Source organism: Halichoeres trimaculatus, unplaced genomic scaffold (assembly GCF_033239565.1).
Source record: "Halichoeres trimaculatus isolate MK-OKI-2021-1 unplaced genomic scaffold, fHalTri1.1 fHalTri1_scaffold_17, whole genome shotgun sequence".
NCBI lineage: Eukaryota > Metazoa > Chordata > Actinopteri > Labriformes > Labridae > Halichoeres > Halichoeres trimaculatus.
In genome coordinates this window covers 8,284,398-8,298,848 of record NW_027437195.1, presented here as the reverse complement: position 1 = coordinate 8,298,848, position 14,451 = coordinate 8,284,398, and the positions used below count along the sequence as shown (strand labels likewise).

Here is a 14,451-nt window from a genome sequence, read left to right as displayed (position 1 = left end):
TATCTGCTTTAACCCTAATAGATTTCTTTTAACTAGAGTTGCAGTCCTCTCTCGACTTTGAGGTAGTATGCAGGTTTTTGCATGGTATAGACAGAAGGACCGTCTTAACCTGGAATCATAATGAGTGTTCTCACTACATGACATAGGCACCACAACACTTTGAATCTCACCTAATGACTTAATGAATAAGTAGATAATGCTGTTTCAAAACAAGCATGTTTTTTCAAAGGATCTTCAGTTAGACATTTATTTATTGACAATGCAATTATAAAGACTTATTCTTGGGATGGATGAGTACTGCCACCAGGTATCGGTATCGGGCCAATACCAGCCTTATTTCAAGGTATCAGGTTTGCAAGAAGGTTGCCAATACCAGCAGCCAATACTTAAGGGAAAAAAACAAAAATCTTGCGTCCTCCTCACCAGTAGTTGGCGCTACATCGCTGTGGTTTAACACTATGGCAAATGAGAAAATATGAATGAACCAGAGAGTTAACAGTTATACTGTTTTATTATGCATTTTTTCTGGTTTATTAAAACACAACAACAACTCAGAGAGAGTTGTTAGTGTTTTACTTGGACTTAATGGCAGAGTGACTGTGCTGTCTTTGATTAAGATGATCTGTTGCTGATCACTAAAATTGTATGTATCAAAAGAACTTGTGGCATTGATACTCTGTATCAGTGAATACTCAAGAGGGAGTACTTGTACTGGTATCATTCTGAAAAAAGTGGACTCAAACATCCCCACTTATTACTGTTTGAAATGAACAGGCACCACAGGGCCATTTTAATCAACACTCGTTATTAGAAACCTAATTTAAAGCCTTTACAACATTTTGTGCAGTTTCAAGCAATAAAACAGGAAAATGTAAAAAAAAAGAATCCTCTATTCAACATCCATTCATGTACTATACACAGTTTTATATTTACAATGTTCAAACAAACTGTTACTAAGATCATCAAATTAAATATGAGAAACATTCTTCATGTAGGAAATGTCTCATTCATCATCTCTTAAACTTCTTCTGGAGCCAGCACGTTTCCTTCAACCTTTGGTATCTTCAGATAACATTTGTTTGGCTCAAATGGTGCAGACTGTGATTTATACTGCTGTCCATTATGTTAATGAGTCAGACAGGATGTGCGGTCTGTGTGAAGCTGCAGCGTCCAGGTAAGATAAGTCATGCTCCGATCTTCACTGTCAGTCCCTCTGTTATCAGTCATGTCTAAGACATGGTCTCATCACCTGGCAGACGCCGTTCCCAGCCTGCAGGCCTTCTCAGACATGACTGTTCTCACTGAGGTGGGCCTGGAATACACATAAAACACCAGAGGGGAGAAAAGAAAGGTGAGTATTGGAAAGAGAGGATAATGGCTGAAAGTTTTCCCTTTGAGAGCTGAGAAATATGACGAGACAACTCATGAGAAAACTCTTCCATCAGAGCAACACTCTGAAATCAAACTGCACCAAAACATCTCACTAAATTTGGAGCACAACTACAAAAACAGCCACCGCTCTGAAAACTTGCTGCGTGTGCTTTTCCTGCCAGGTTTTCCACATTTCCCAGAATGCCCTTGTGAATTAAGAGCTATTTTGTTCGAAAGAAAAGCACAAAACAGGGGTTACCAAACAACCAAGAAGAGGGGCTTTCCTGACAAAACACAGTCGCTATCCACCTGAATAGTGCCAAGGTAAAGAGGCGTGAAATGACTCTGCCTGAAGAGCGGGGAAAGAAAAGACAGACGAATGGACTTTGGAGGGCATGCAGCTGTTTTTCATGTCTGCTGTTTCTGCTCATGTGGCCATCATCGCGTCTGTTCACATGACCTCAGCCGTTCTGGATATCTAGTGGCAAACCTCAAGAAAGCCAAGTCCATTTTGCTGTCTGCCAAAGAAAGCAGCCACGCAAGGGTCAAAGGAGGAGAGAGGAACCACAGGAGAAAAAGAGGAGAGCAAAGGAGGAGTGACGCTGCCGAGACGATGAGGTCGTGATAAAAAAAGAGCAACAGAATATGGGATGCTGCTCAAAAAAACATCCCCTAACTCATTCAAGGTGACAATCACCCTTAGAAGCTAAAAACAAGATGTTTTTAGTTTTAAGGTGAGGTGCTGTGAAGCATCCAACCACCAGAGGGCAGTGCTCACTTAGTGCATGTGTGTATTTTTTTACCTGCTCTGTTCAGGAGGTTTTGCCTCGCCCTGATGAAAGCCAGGATGTCAGCGTCAGCCTGCTGGTCTCCAGTCAGAGGGATGGACGAGGATGAGAGTTTGGTGGCAGAAAGAGCTCTGAAAAGCACAAGTGTTATATTTAATGACAGCATGAACAGCTCAAACTTTCTTTAAGATGAAACAGACTTCCATCCTTGTAGCAAGCCCTTCCCCTCATGTCTGCATCTGTTACCTTTCCTGTTCTGCTGTTAAATCTTTAACTGTTCTGGTTCCAAAAACTGAAAGAAATAAAACGAACAGCTCCACACATCATCGCATGCCACAGAGCGTCTGTAGGAACAATAAGATCTGTGTGTGTGAAAAATGGAGGCTGGAGACGGGATAAGCATGTATGTTACGCATTTAGTGTTTTACTGAGGCTGTAAAAAGGTAGTTTCAGCAGCAGCGTCAGACGAGACCACAGCTCTTTGATTTGTTAATGCAGTTTGGAGACATTACTTCACAAAGAAATAAAAACTTATGACACAGGAGAGCTGTAAAATCTACACGTCCAGGCTGTATGTATTTAAGAGTTACTGCAAACATGTGGGGCAGGCTACTGTGTTGTTTTCATTTTGGCAAACTCCTGAAAATGTACACATACACTGGTACACGCAGCTGGTTAACTTAAACACACTTCAGATCTGATGCAGTTTCATTGTTTTGTCATTTTTAGGCTCGCAGGGAATAAAAACAAAGTGACTAATCAGATTTCAGGGATTCTAAGCTCCAGTCTTAATCTTATAACAAGAAATTGTGATTTTTTTTTCTAGCTGAAACTGTTTCCTTAAGGCTTTCTTAATGTCATGATTACCATATCTTTTTTTTGAGAAATAAAAGTTCTCTTTGTGAGAATCATGGATGGACAAAGTAAACGATACAAGGGGTTCACCTTTATTTGCAGCGTCTTCAGTACGATGAAGGACCAGTGGATTTATGTCAGGTGAGACTTTTTAAAGAGCCTCTCTGGGCTGGTCCTGGGGAGGACTTTAGGGACATTAAAGGTTTTTGTAAACTAGCACATATTGTATCAAGATATGGTGGACTCTACCATTACAACCCACCTGTAGGGGGGTATCAGGTGTAGCTCAGGCCTGCACCCGACACAGACAGATAAAAGGGATGAAGATTTTCTGTGGTCAATTGAGAATTTTTAAAATTTCAATTAATCAAAACCAGCCAGTAGAGCTGTTTGAAAGTTGCTGAGGCCCTTGGAGGGTAAAGAAGCACTTTGTTGTAACTCTGTGCTTCCCAAACCTGGATCATGAACATGTTCTCTGTAGAACATAAAGTAGTTCTCATTAGAGCCTCCTCTGCAGATACCAGACTAAAATCATGAGATTATTCAGCAGTCTTCAAAGAAGAAACTCCTGGGTGGGTTGTTTTAACCACCTCTGGGGGCAGAAGTCTCAGATCCCTTGACCCTTCATCAGAGAGCGTTTAACAGTGGCATGACCTGAAGGTGAAGGTGTTAAAGATGGAACATTTTACAGATGGTTCGTGGTAAAACCCTTTCTGTTTGGTCAAATAATTCCCCCCCTAAAAAGATAGATTGATGGAGGATAGATGGAATAGTTCTCATCTCTTTTCAGAACTGTGAAGAATTGCCAACAAAATAAGTGATGTGACTACATAAACTGCTAAGTTCATGGTTTCATTGCTGTCCAGTTTCTTAAAACATACAAAGCTTTTCTTTACCTCCACTCAGGTGATGGAGAGACATCAGTCACCCTCCCATCAGCAGACTTTTCAGGCTGCACTGAAACCAGGGGAACACTTTTCAAGGTGAAGTCTCTGAAATTCAAAGAAATGTCATCATTAGAGATCTCCGATTTAGACTGAGAGACAAAAAAATCAAGAGCACTTCACAAGAAACAAACAGGAGATGAAGTCTGACCTGAGGTGCTGAACTGAAGCAGTGCAGGAGTCTGGATTTGGATCCATGTCTGCTGGAGGGTTTCTGACTGTGCTGCTCAGACCAGATGAGCTGTTGGATACATTAAGGTAGAAATTAAACTGATTGTCTGAGTCTGTATCCACTTAACACGTGAACTTCAGAAACTCACACTTGCATGGATGCAGAGCAGAGACAAAGTTGTGCTTTACCACTAGAGGGAGCTAGAGGGCAAAGATTTCATTCATAGAAACTGCACGATTCAATAACTCAAACTCAAGACCTGTGAGGACCGTTTTTATTCCCTGTTTCATGGTTACAGTGGAGGATGTATGATGGAGGTAAGAGGGATAATTTAGCTTGAATTAATTTTCATGTTAAATTATATTTCATAAAAATAACTTTTGGTGATATCATTAAATGATTTCACCGGATAAACAGACAAAACTGGAAATCTGATCTTAATAATTCAACCATGAAGTTCAGATAAGGTCAGAGGCCAGAACTGATGTGTGCACACGATGAGACAGTTAGCCTTTTAGCTATCAGAGCTTAAAGAAATTACAGTGTCTGCTAAAAGGGTACTAGAGCTGACAGAACAACAATCCATCGTAATAATACCCAGAGACTTTAAGACCTTCATTTCTTTAATCCAAGACTTTTCAGTACTTTGTCTGTACTAGTCAAAATCCTTCTTCATGGCAGACATGGATTGAGGAATTCAACATGTTTCATTCCCAAATGGTCTTTCATACTGTGGACTACATTTAAATTGACAGAGCAGGTGAAGCCAACAAACCCAGCGCCTTTACCAATGGATTTCTTCTCATGTCATGAAAACCTGCTAATCAATAAGAAAGTTTTACATCACAAAATAAGTCAGTGGATTTGGAGGAATTAAAGCTGGATGAGACCATATTAAAGCAAAGAGATACCTGTGTACCTCCCTTCTCCTTCCTTCTCTTCCAGCATCTCTACAGACTCTTCTCACTGTTTGTCTCCCTCTTGTCTTCTGGGTGAAAACACTTCCCCTGACCTTTCTCTAAACTCTCTCTTCTCTATTTTTTTCTCCTTTCCTCTTCCTCTCTGCATGTGGGTATGATGGGTGCTGACAGCTGGTATAGAGAGCAGCAGCTCCAGGATGCCAGAGTGAACTCCCTAAGGTGCTGTGGGCCTAACTTGACACAACACTGGCTAAGTGAAGTGCCTACCTAACCCCTGCTGGCTCTCACAGCCTGTATAGTTCCATATTTGGGGTGTATCATCATCACCATCATATATCATTGGCTCAACTCACAGATTCAGAGGTGATAGAGCTTTTGAAGGTGATGATGCTCTTAAAATATAGGGTAGGTGGTGCAGTTGAATATGACAAAAGCTCTCAGATAAGGATGCAAAGGGAAGCAGGTACACTCAGTGCTAACATGTGTTGATGTTTATCTCATATCAAATTGACATAGTTGCAAGAAAACACAGAGAAAGTGTCTAAACCAGGGGTCACCAACCTTTTTGAGACTGAGGGCTACCTCATGGTGTACCAGTGGCAAGAAGGACTACTTGTCTGATAAAAAATTTCTGCACAGATCACTTTTTAATAACATTAATCAAAGTAGAAGTGGTAATACAATGTGAAGAGACTGCTCACAGGTCAGTGTTAATTACTTCACAACTATTATTAATGGTTTACAGAACAATGGTGGTAGGAATGAGCTCCATTGTGAGCAGTGCCGTTTTTTGGAACATGCCTTGCGGGCACCTTAAGTGGTTCTTGAGGGCACCACGTTGGTGACCCCTGGTCTAAACAGTCTGTAGTCCTCTTAACACTGACTGAGCATCACAGCTGAGCAGAGGCTGTGTGATGATATACAGTCTCCTGTATGTGAAATAATATGATGTAATGTTGTTTCCTTGGGAACACAGCTGATTTGGTGTTTATGCATGATCCGTTGGTGTGCATCAATGCAGATTTTCTTTTGTTACAGGATGTTTTTCATGTTAAAGAAGTTAAACAATACATGGACTTAGTCTCCATGATGTCACCCATTTGTTTCTGATATGGAGTTTTGGAGCCTACCGTCGACAGGAACCAATTTGGAAATGCTGAAGCCAGCCTACCTTCATTCAAGTTAGGACGAGGTAAAGAGATCTTGAGCGTCTTTGCAGACAGATACAGGTTGCCCTAACCTTAACCCTAACAACTCCAGTTTCATAACGTAGAAATATGATGAAGGTGTTTCTCTTTTTGATCTGAATAATTACGTGAATGTTTCAAATCAAAGTAGCATGAATTGAAAATGATAAATCATGTCACATTAAAGCAAACAACCAGCCTGCTAGTATCTGTTTATCTAACTACACACATGAACATCTGCTTGAGAGGTGGGACAGGCTGACAGCAGTTAATCACCAAATAAAAACACGTCTCACCAAAATCCTGGAGTGCGAGGTGAAGATGGCTGCAAGGTTCCACTCGGCGCAGCAGTGTGACATCTGGCTGGGGCCTCTGACTCAGTGTCCTGCTCAAAATTATTAACACGTCTCTTCAGAAACATCATTCCATGCTGATGATGCCAATGTCACTATGTTAAACACAATGTGGCCATATGTAATTAACAGCTATGGAAGCAGAACAGGCTGAAAATGCTCTGTGTCTTCTTGGTTTGATTCATCTTTGTGTGCTGTTTTCCAGAAAACAGAACAATAAATAGTTGAACGAAATCTGCTGGCAAGACAAACGTCCTGTTTCCTGCTTGGACAACCAAAACTGCACACGTAACAGCGGCCTGTCTGTCTGTCTGACCGACTTCCTCATCTTTCCATTTGTCATTCAGCGATAAAATCCTGAAGCTTGCTCAGATGTGAGTGAGATGCTGTTCTCTTTTTTTAAAAGATCAAATCTGCTGAGTAGAAGCCAGCGGTGTCTGCTGCTCAGATGTTCTGCTTAACATCTTCTTTTTTGGTTGCTTTTCAAAATGTGCGCAGCAGCCAACACCAGAGACTGACTTCTCTGGAAATCAGTTATTCAATCTGGAAACAGCAGATCCATCTTAGTTTGCATGATAAAAAACACACCGCCCTTCACTTAATCAGAAATGCCTCTAAAGTTGTTTTTTTTTTACCAAGAATTTCATTTAAGTCTGAAATTCACACGAACCCACTTCTAAACCACCACTGTGTTTCTGAGATACCTCACAGATACGTAGCTCTTATTGATGAATAATTCTGGTTGTTTTAGACATAGACCCTTTTTTTTTACATGTTTGTAAAAGATAAATGACTGATACACACATGACTTTTAGGACAACTCCAGCAGATTTCTAAAGAAAGTAAACAGGCTTCAGGAGCACCTCATCAAAGTGAGACGTCTTGTTTTTGCCATTCCCAGGTTCAGACTGACATTTTGAGTTTTTAACATTACTGACACTTTCATAACAGAAACAGACATTTCTGTCAAAGTTGAGATTCTTTTCTCTAACTGGAAACAGCTGCTGCACAGCTCTCTCCAAAGCTACAGAAGCCAAGTGATTAAAAGCTAAATTCACCCTCACAGTGTTCCAGGGTCACTGGTGTCTCCGTCTTTGGATGTATGGTGTGATTCTGAGTTTGTTGAATGGTTAGTCCACAGTGGTGTGCACAGGAGGGGGCAGAGGCCAAATTGTTGAAAAACATGCACTTAAGTAGGACTGGGCAATTTTGGCAAAAATCAAAATCAATTATTGAACCTCCTGTCTCGATTTTGTTTATTCTGTAATTGTGAAATAAGTTACTGAAACGATGAACAATTGAGGGTTATCTATTCAAGCAATGGAATTGAAAAAACACATCAGCAAGGAGAAAAAAAAACTAATTTAAAGAGAGAATAATAATTGGTGACTAATCGGGATAATCAACACAGAAGTGGGTTAGAAACTCTAAATGTCCGTTTTAAATAAGGCTAAGAGCACCCTTGAGTCATAGTTTGCACTAAAGTTCCCTCTTGGAAGCAAAAACAAACACTACAGTGTGGTTTAAGGTGCCAAATTAGGTGCCAAAATGCCCTCCTGGTTGAAAAAAAAGCACTTTGTTGCCCTCTTAAGTGTAAGAAATGTTTGCAAGTGTGACATTGAAAAATGCAGAATGTATTGGTCAGAAGGCATTGTAAGTACCTCTCCCCTGCCCTTCAAAAACTTGGTGCACGTTACTATAAGTCCAGATCCTGTAAAGTGTGTAACACAAAACCACAAGAGTACAAAACACTAATGATTAAAAGCAACTCCTGTTTCTGTGAGGGAGAATATGTGTCTGTCAGTGAAGTCAGCTGCACTGAAAAACAAGAAAAGGAAATCGAAGTGTTTATGTCTTGTATTAAATAAGTGTCTTATTAGATTAAATATCAGCCCAGTTGTCTGTAAAACGAACTACATTCTGATTTTTCTGGTCTTTTCAGTTGAAAGTAGTTCAAGGTAACAATAAAAATTTAAGTTTTAAGACAACTTTTACTGAAAATATAACATGAACTCTTGTTTAGATTATAGTTGTTGCAATGTGGGTTAGAGCAGTGGCTTTCAAAGTGGGGCTGCCATGGGGCACCAGGGGGGCTCAGAAAATTGGAGGAAAGTGAAAAATTATTATTATTATTTTAATAATAATTTTATTTATTATTATTTCTACAACCATTTGTCCTAACCATACAACAGGTAAAGTGCCAGAATCATCAGATTCTCAAGTTCCCGAACTGCACCTTGTTTGACAGCTACAATTTTGGCACGATGATGTCATGATCTGTGTCAACCTGGCGGTTTGCAACTATTATTAAGCTTTCTAAAAAACAAATCCGAACTTTGAGGCTCTTCCCCTGTCGAATTACTGGCTATGAAAGAAAGTAGTATCCCGCCTTGGCTGACAGAGCCCTGAAATAACTTGTCTCTTTTGCTACAACCTATTTGTGTGAGTCTGGCTTTCAACTGTTAATAATTTCCTACTCTAAGCAAATGCAATAATTATTGAAAAGTGAATAAAAGTTTAAAAATACTTTCTTTAGGTTGACATTCCTTTACATATTTTGAGACATTGCCTATTGGCTTCCAAAGGGAGTCCCCGGCCAGAAGCAAATGCTGTTGGGGGGCCCTTGGCAAAGTAAAGTTTGGGGACCTCTGGGTTAGAGGAAAGTGGTTTGATGACATCCCCTGGGTTTAAAATAAAAAGATTTATTCACTCACAGAAAAGTCTATCTCTGCAGGCTCCTCCTCATATTGTTGTCACATACTGTTACCAGAGCTGAGCCTGTAAATGGCAAACCAAGCACCTCCGACCAAGTGAACTTCCTCCCACAGATTACATTTCAGCAATTTTAATCTTGTTAAAGCAACAAACCAGAGAAGTTTCCAAAACTCTTCCCCCAGTAAACCGTTTTGATGCCAGAGTGTATGAAAAAGAAGGACCTGGATTGATTGAATATCAGGACCCTTAAACTGTTGAGACCACAGCACGTATCGATGCTCTCGCTGTCTTGTCTCTGAGCTGCTCTCCTGGCTCTCGTTTGGGTCACATGAAAATCTGTTAAATGTGTTTCCGTGTTTTGGCCTCCTACTTGTCTTCCCACATCCCTTCAGCGTGATGCAGAGCAGGGGCTGCAAGGGTCACAGTGGTGCTGTAAAAGCCTCCGCAGTCAGAGACACATGCATATCAACTTACACACACACTAACACGCCCGGAGAGGCCAATAATCAGAAACCACACTAAAGGAAACAACCGTAAACATGGAGACGAAAACCAACAGACGCTCTAATGTCATAAACATGTCTTTGACACACTCGTCTCACACTCTGTCACGCTTACAGGAGCTTTATGTGGTGTTGTCACAAAGACACAGAGAGGATTAAAGACCCTCACCTGCACACTTGAAGCCTCCTGGATCCACCATTTATGGAAGTCCCTCTGTATTTTGACCTTTGACCTCTCCAGCAGCAGCTGCAGGTGCTCGATCTCCGTCCTCAGCGCTTTCAGACAGCCAACAGTGCTCTTATAACTGACAGGAGATATTAACACCACTGAATTCATCTTTCAGGGTATCTGCTGTGTCTAATCAATTTATGCAGGAGCCTGGGAGAAAAAGTGAAAACATTTGTCACGGAAATATGTTTCATTTGTCCTTTAACTACACTCACGCCTTCTTTTCTTGCTCAATTTGTTTGCGGAAGTTTTCTTCTGCTGGGTCGACCTCCTCCTCAGCTTCTGTGTGGTTCTCCATCACACCTGGAGTGGGCAGGATGGGAATAAAGAATTCAGTCTAAGGGGTGCTCAAGTACGACTAAAAGCATTTATATCTATGGACTGGAAGTAAAACACGATTAACTAGGGATGCATGATATTGGATTTTTTGCTGATATCCAATATGCCGATATTTAACAACTCAATTGGCAATATCGATACCAATTTTTTTTCAGTACACATAACTGCAGAAGTAATCAACTATCTTATGTTTCAGAAGTAGCATATTGCATTGTGGTGCATATTCTTATCACATTTGTTCTTTAATATACATTTCTTGTGCAAAATAGGAAAAATATATAAATAAATAAATATACTTGAAACTGGATATTTATTTATGACAATTGCTTTCAAATAAACAAAAAAATTCCAAAAGATAAATGATACTTAAAAGCTGGAAGATGCTCTTCCTGAAAAAAAAATCACAACATTACCCACAACGAAGGAAAATTTGTCCAATTTCATAATTGACAGTCAGTAAATATATCCTCTGTTCACAAGGAACACAATAAGAAGAGCAACTGTACAGCAATTTAACCCAGGTTGAATAAAACGGTTTACTTTGGTAAATGGTAAATGTGCCTAAAGTTGTCAGATGCTGGTCACTAAAGTAGTGGATCATTATAGTGATATTTTTTACTACTTTTTCTCCTGTGTTTGTCTGGAGATCCTACATGTATCCATTGCTGTATTTTTTACTGTGAATTCAGCTGTTTGCAGCCTGTAGCATGTCAATGCTAACTGGTGCATGGCCTGATTATTCCCCTCAAGGTGAGGAGGAGGAGGTGAGGACGACGTGCTGGTTCTCAGGTGTGAGCTAAGAAGTGATGATATGGACCTGTCCTTCCATTCATCGTTTTTGGGAACGTAAGATCTATCTCCAATAAGATGGACGAGCTAGCTGTGCTAACCCAGCAACAGAGGGAATACCAGAGGGCAGAGTAGCATCATGCTATTCACAGATATGGCTGACAGAGCTAACATTAGACACCAACGCCACATTGGAAGAGCTTCACCCGCTGTGAGCAGACAGGATCCAGGAGACAGAGACTGAACAGACTGCTGAAGAAGCTCAGTCCTGAACCCTGTGGAGGTGGAGACTGGCTGAACTGGACAATGATGATCAAGCTGTCAGCATCTATTTTCTTATGGACCTTTTTGCACTTTCAATACACTTTCTTACTTTTTTTCTTGATTGCTGCTGTGACTTCAATTTTGCAGTACTTGTTACAATGACAATAAAGTTCCATTGTATTGTATTGTATTGTATTGTATTGTATTGTATTGTATTGTATTGTATTGTATTCTATACATGTACTGAACAGACTGCTGCTTAAATGCAAGTTTAAGTCAAAGCAGGAGCCAAATATGGGGCTGCTCAATCTGAACAGTACAAACAAAACCAAAAAAACTTTAAAAAAAAAAAAAAAAAAACAGCTCATTATTTTATCTGTTTATTATACTGGCAGAATTTGGTATGTTTGCCGATATCCGGTATTCTATTTTTAAGCCAAAATTGTCCTCTACCCATAACGTGCAGATAATATTGTGCATCCCTACAATTAACAAATTTATTTCCTGTTTTTGATTTCCCTGATGCAGATCTGAAGAAACAAAACGACCAAAAGAAGTTTTTTGGAGGCTACACAGAGGGAGATGTTAGAGTGTTTTGTTTTTAAGCTTCAAAGCTTCAATATAACTGATGACAACAGTCACAAACAAGGACTCTCATGGTCGTACGCCCAGGCTGTGGTCAGTAATCTTTCACTGAAGGAGGCCTACTGTGACTGCTTTGAAGTGGGTACTGCTGCATGTACAGAACCAGAGCACCCACTCTGCGTTCACAGTGTTTACATCCCCTGACCTGAGAGGAGTCCAGTATCAAAAGATGTTTCCATTTCTGACAGCTTTGTTCAACCTCTCAGTTCATGTTTCACAAACCAACTGTTTGGTTTTAAATTCATACTGAAAGACGAGGAAGAAGGTGTATTCTGTGTGAATGACTTAAAGATGCATGTAATTGCTCCATGCATTGTTTGTCAGCTGGTGTGGGTTGATGACACATGGTTTGAGTTCTGCTCTGGGATGGCTTTAGTCAGTTTGATCTCACCGTGAGCTGCCCTCTGCCTCCTCTGCTTCTCCAACTGCTTCTTCAACTCGTCTGAGAAACACAGAAGGAGAAACTTACACATAGTAAAAAGACAAAGTACATTTTTAATATTTATGTTCATATTTTAAAACACATTCTATGGATTTGTAGAAGTTTGTTTTGAAAAAAAAAAAAGAATAAAGAAATCTAATTAAAGCTTTGGGATGTTATGAAAATAGTTGGGGAGACAAACACAGGAGGTAAATAAGGTGATGAATGCAAAATAGAGAGTTAATGAAGGTGCTGCAATACTTCATGCTGCCAAAGATGTAAAAGCAGAGCTATCTCGAAGTTGGAATAACTATCTTCCTTATGTGTCTTTTCCTTTTTTTTGGATTGAGATGTGAGTCAGTCAATTGTCTCATTTGTATCTGCAGTCTGGGACCAGATCTGGATAGGCTTCATAAGAAGAAAGAAATAAAACAAAAATTTCAGGAGGAATCACAGAAACCATGAGGGGAGTATTGCTTTGTGATTGAACATTGAAAAATTGAAAAATATACAAATTTGGTTGATTTAATTTTCCAATTATTAAATTTTCAAACACAGACTGATTAACATACAAACATACCCTCCATGACATCACTCATTTCTTTCTGGTGCAGAGTTTTAAAGCCTATCATTGAGAAACAGTTACAAATGCTGAACCCCATCCTTCAAGTCAGGATGAGGTGAAGAGGCGGGCCTTTGGGACGCGGTCACATTGGCCAACCTTACTGTGCTTAAGCAGGCTTCAGCCCTAAAGCATGTTTTGAATGGCAAGTGTTGAGGTGTGACCGCAACTGTGCTGTGCTTGAGCACGATTCACTTCTCTGCTTTGGTACACTTCAGAGAGGTGGGCTTTGGCACGGTTTACTGCATGCACGAGCACAAACACGGGGTGAGCGCGTGTGATCCATGACGTATGAACGCAACAAGTGCATCTCTGACAATCATTTTAAACAAAGCAGGGGTGTTAGAAAGCTGTGTCAGGCTAAAAAGACTTACCATAAGTCAAAAAGTCTCTAAAGTTGTAGCAGTGCTCTCTGTGTCTTACTGTGCTGACTGTGATGAGATCACGCTTCATGTAAACAGACGCTTCACGGTGACGTAGGCGGGCCATGCACGTGTGTGATACCTGCTTAGGTCTGGTTCATATTGGAGTAGTGTGACCACTGGTCGCACTTTCCAGCAGGAGAAAAGCGCTCTGTGTGTGTGCGTGCGTGTGTGTGTGTGTGTGTGTGTGTGTGTGTGTGTGTGTGTGTGTGTGTGTGTGTGTGAAGAAGTCTGTGTCAGAAGTCTGTGTCAGAAGTCAGGGAAAGCCGAGCCCACATGTCTAGAGATGACATCAATGAGCTAAAGCAATTGTTGGCAGATAACAAGGAATTAAAAAACATGCAGTGGTGCACACAGGGCGGGGGGCAGCCATAAACATGTCTTAAATGCCCTGGAAAACATGCAGGACGTAGTACCCTGATCAGAAGCAAGAACGTGTGGTATGTGCCGGATACTTTTAACTGCTCACTCTACACTCTTCATCCTCATCACTCACCCCACACTCCTGATATATCATTCTCATCTCACACATAACACTCCTTATCAAAAACTCTACACTACTCATCACACACCTCACACTACTTATCAAAAATTCTGCACTCCACACTTCACAACCACATCCCACATTCTGTGATCCTCATCCTCATCACATCCTTCACACACCCCATCCTTACTACACACTCCACACACCTCTTCACACACTCCACCTTCTTATCCTCTTCCATCCTCATCTCACACCATACATGCCACACACCTTATTCTCATCACGCACTCCACATCCTGCATTACACACTCCTCATCATACACTCCACCTTCCTCATTCTCATCACACTCTCCACACTCCTCATCCTCAACGCACACTTCACACTCCTCTTGCTCATCACAAGCCATTTAGAATATTTTGTTCTTGTG

The 14,451-nt window shown here is 40.6% G+C and overlaps 1 protein-coding gene across 1 annotated transcript in view; it reads right to left on the bottom strand.

Moving 5' to 3' along the window:
• Positions 1-568: 568 nt before the first annotated feature.
• Positions 569-14,451, bottom strand: part of kif6 (kinesin family member 6) — a 91,585-nt gene continuing 77,702 nt past the window's right edge. The window contains exons 16-23 of the mRNA XM_074692202.1: positions 12,466-12,516; positions 10,253-10,340; positions 9,978-10,113; positions 6,534-6,622; positions 4,110-4,199; positions 3,911-4,006; positions 2,175-2,290; positions 569-1,312 (exon numbers count right to left, since the gene is read on the bottom strand). Of these exons, the coding sequence (XP_074548303.1) occupies positions 1,299-1,312; positions 2,175-2,290; positions 3,911-4,006; positions 4,110-4,199; positions 6,534-6,622; positions 9,978-10,113; positions 10,253-10,340; positions 12,466-12,516 (680 nt within the window). The 3' untranslated portion in view covers positions 569-1,298. The remainder of the gene's footprint in view (positions 1,313-2,174; positions 2,291-3,910; positions 4,007-4,109; positions 4,200-6,533; positions 6,623-9,977; positions 10,114-10,252; positions 10,341-12,465; positions 12,517-14,451) is intronic.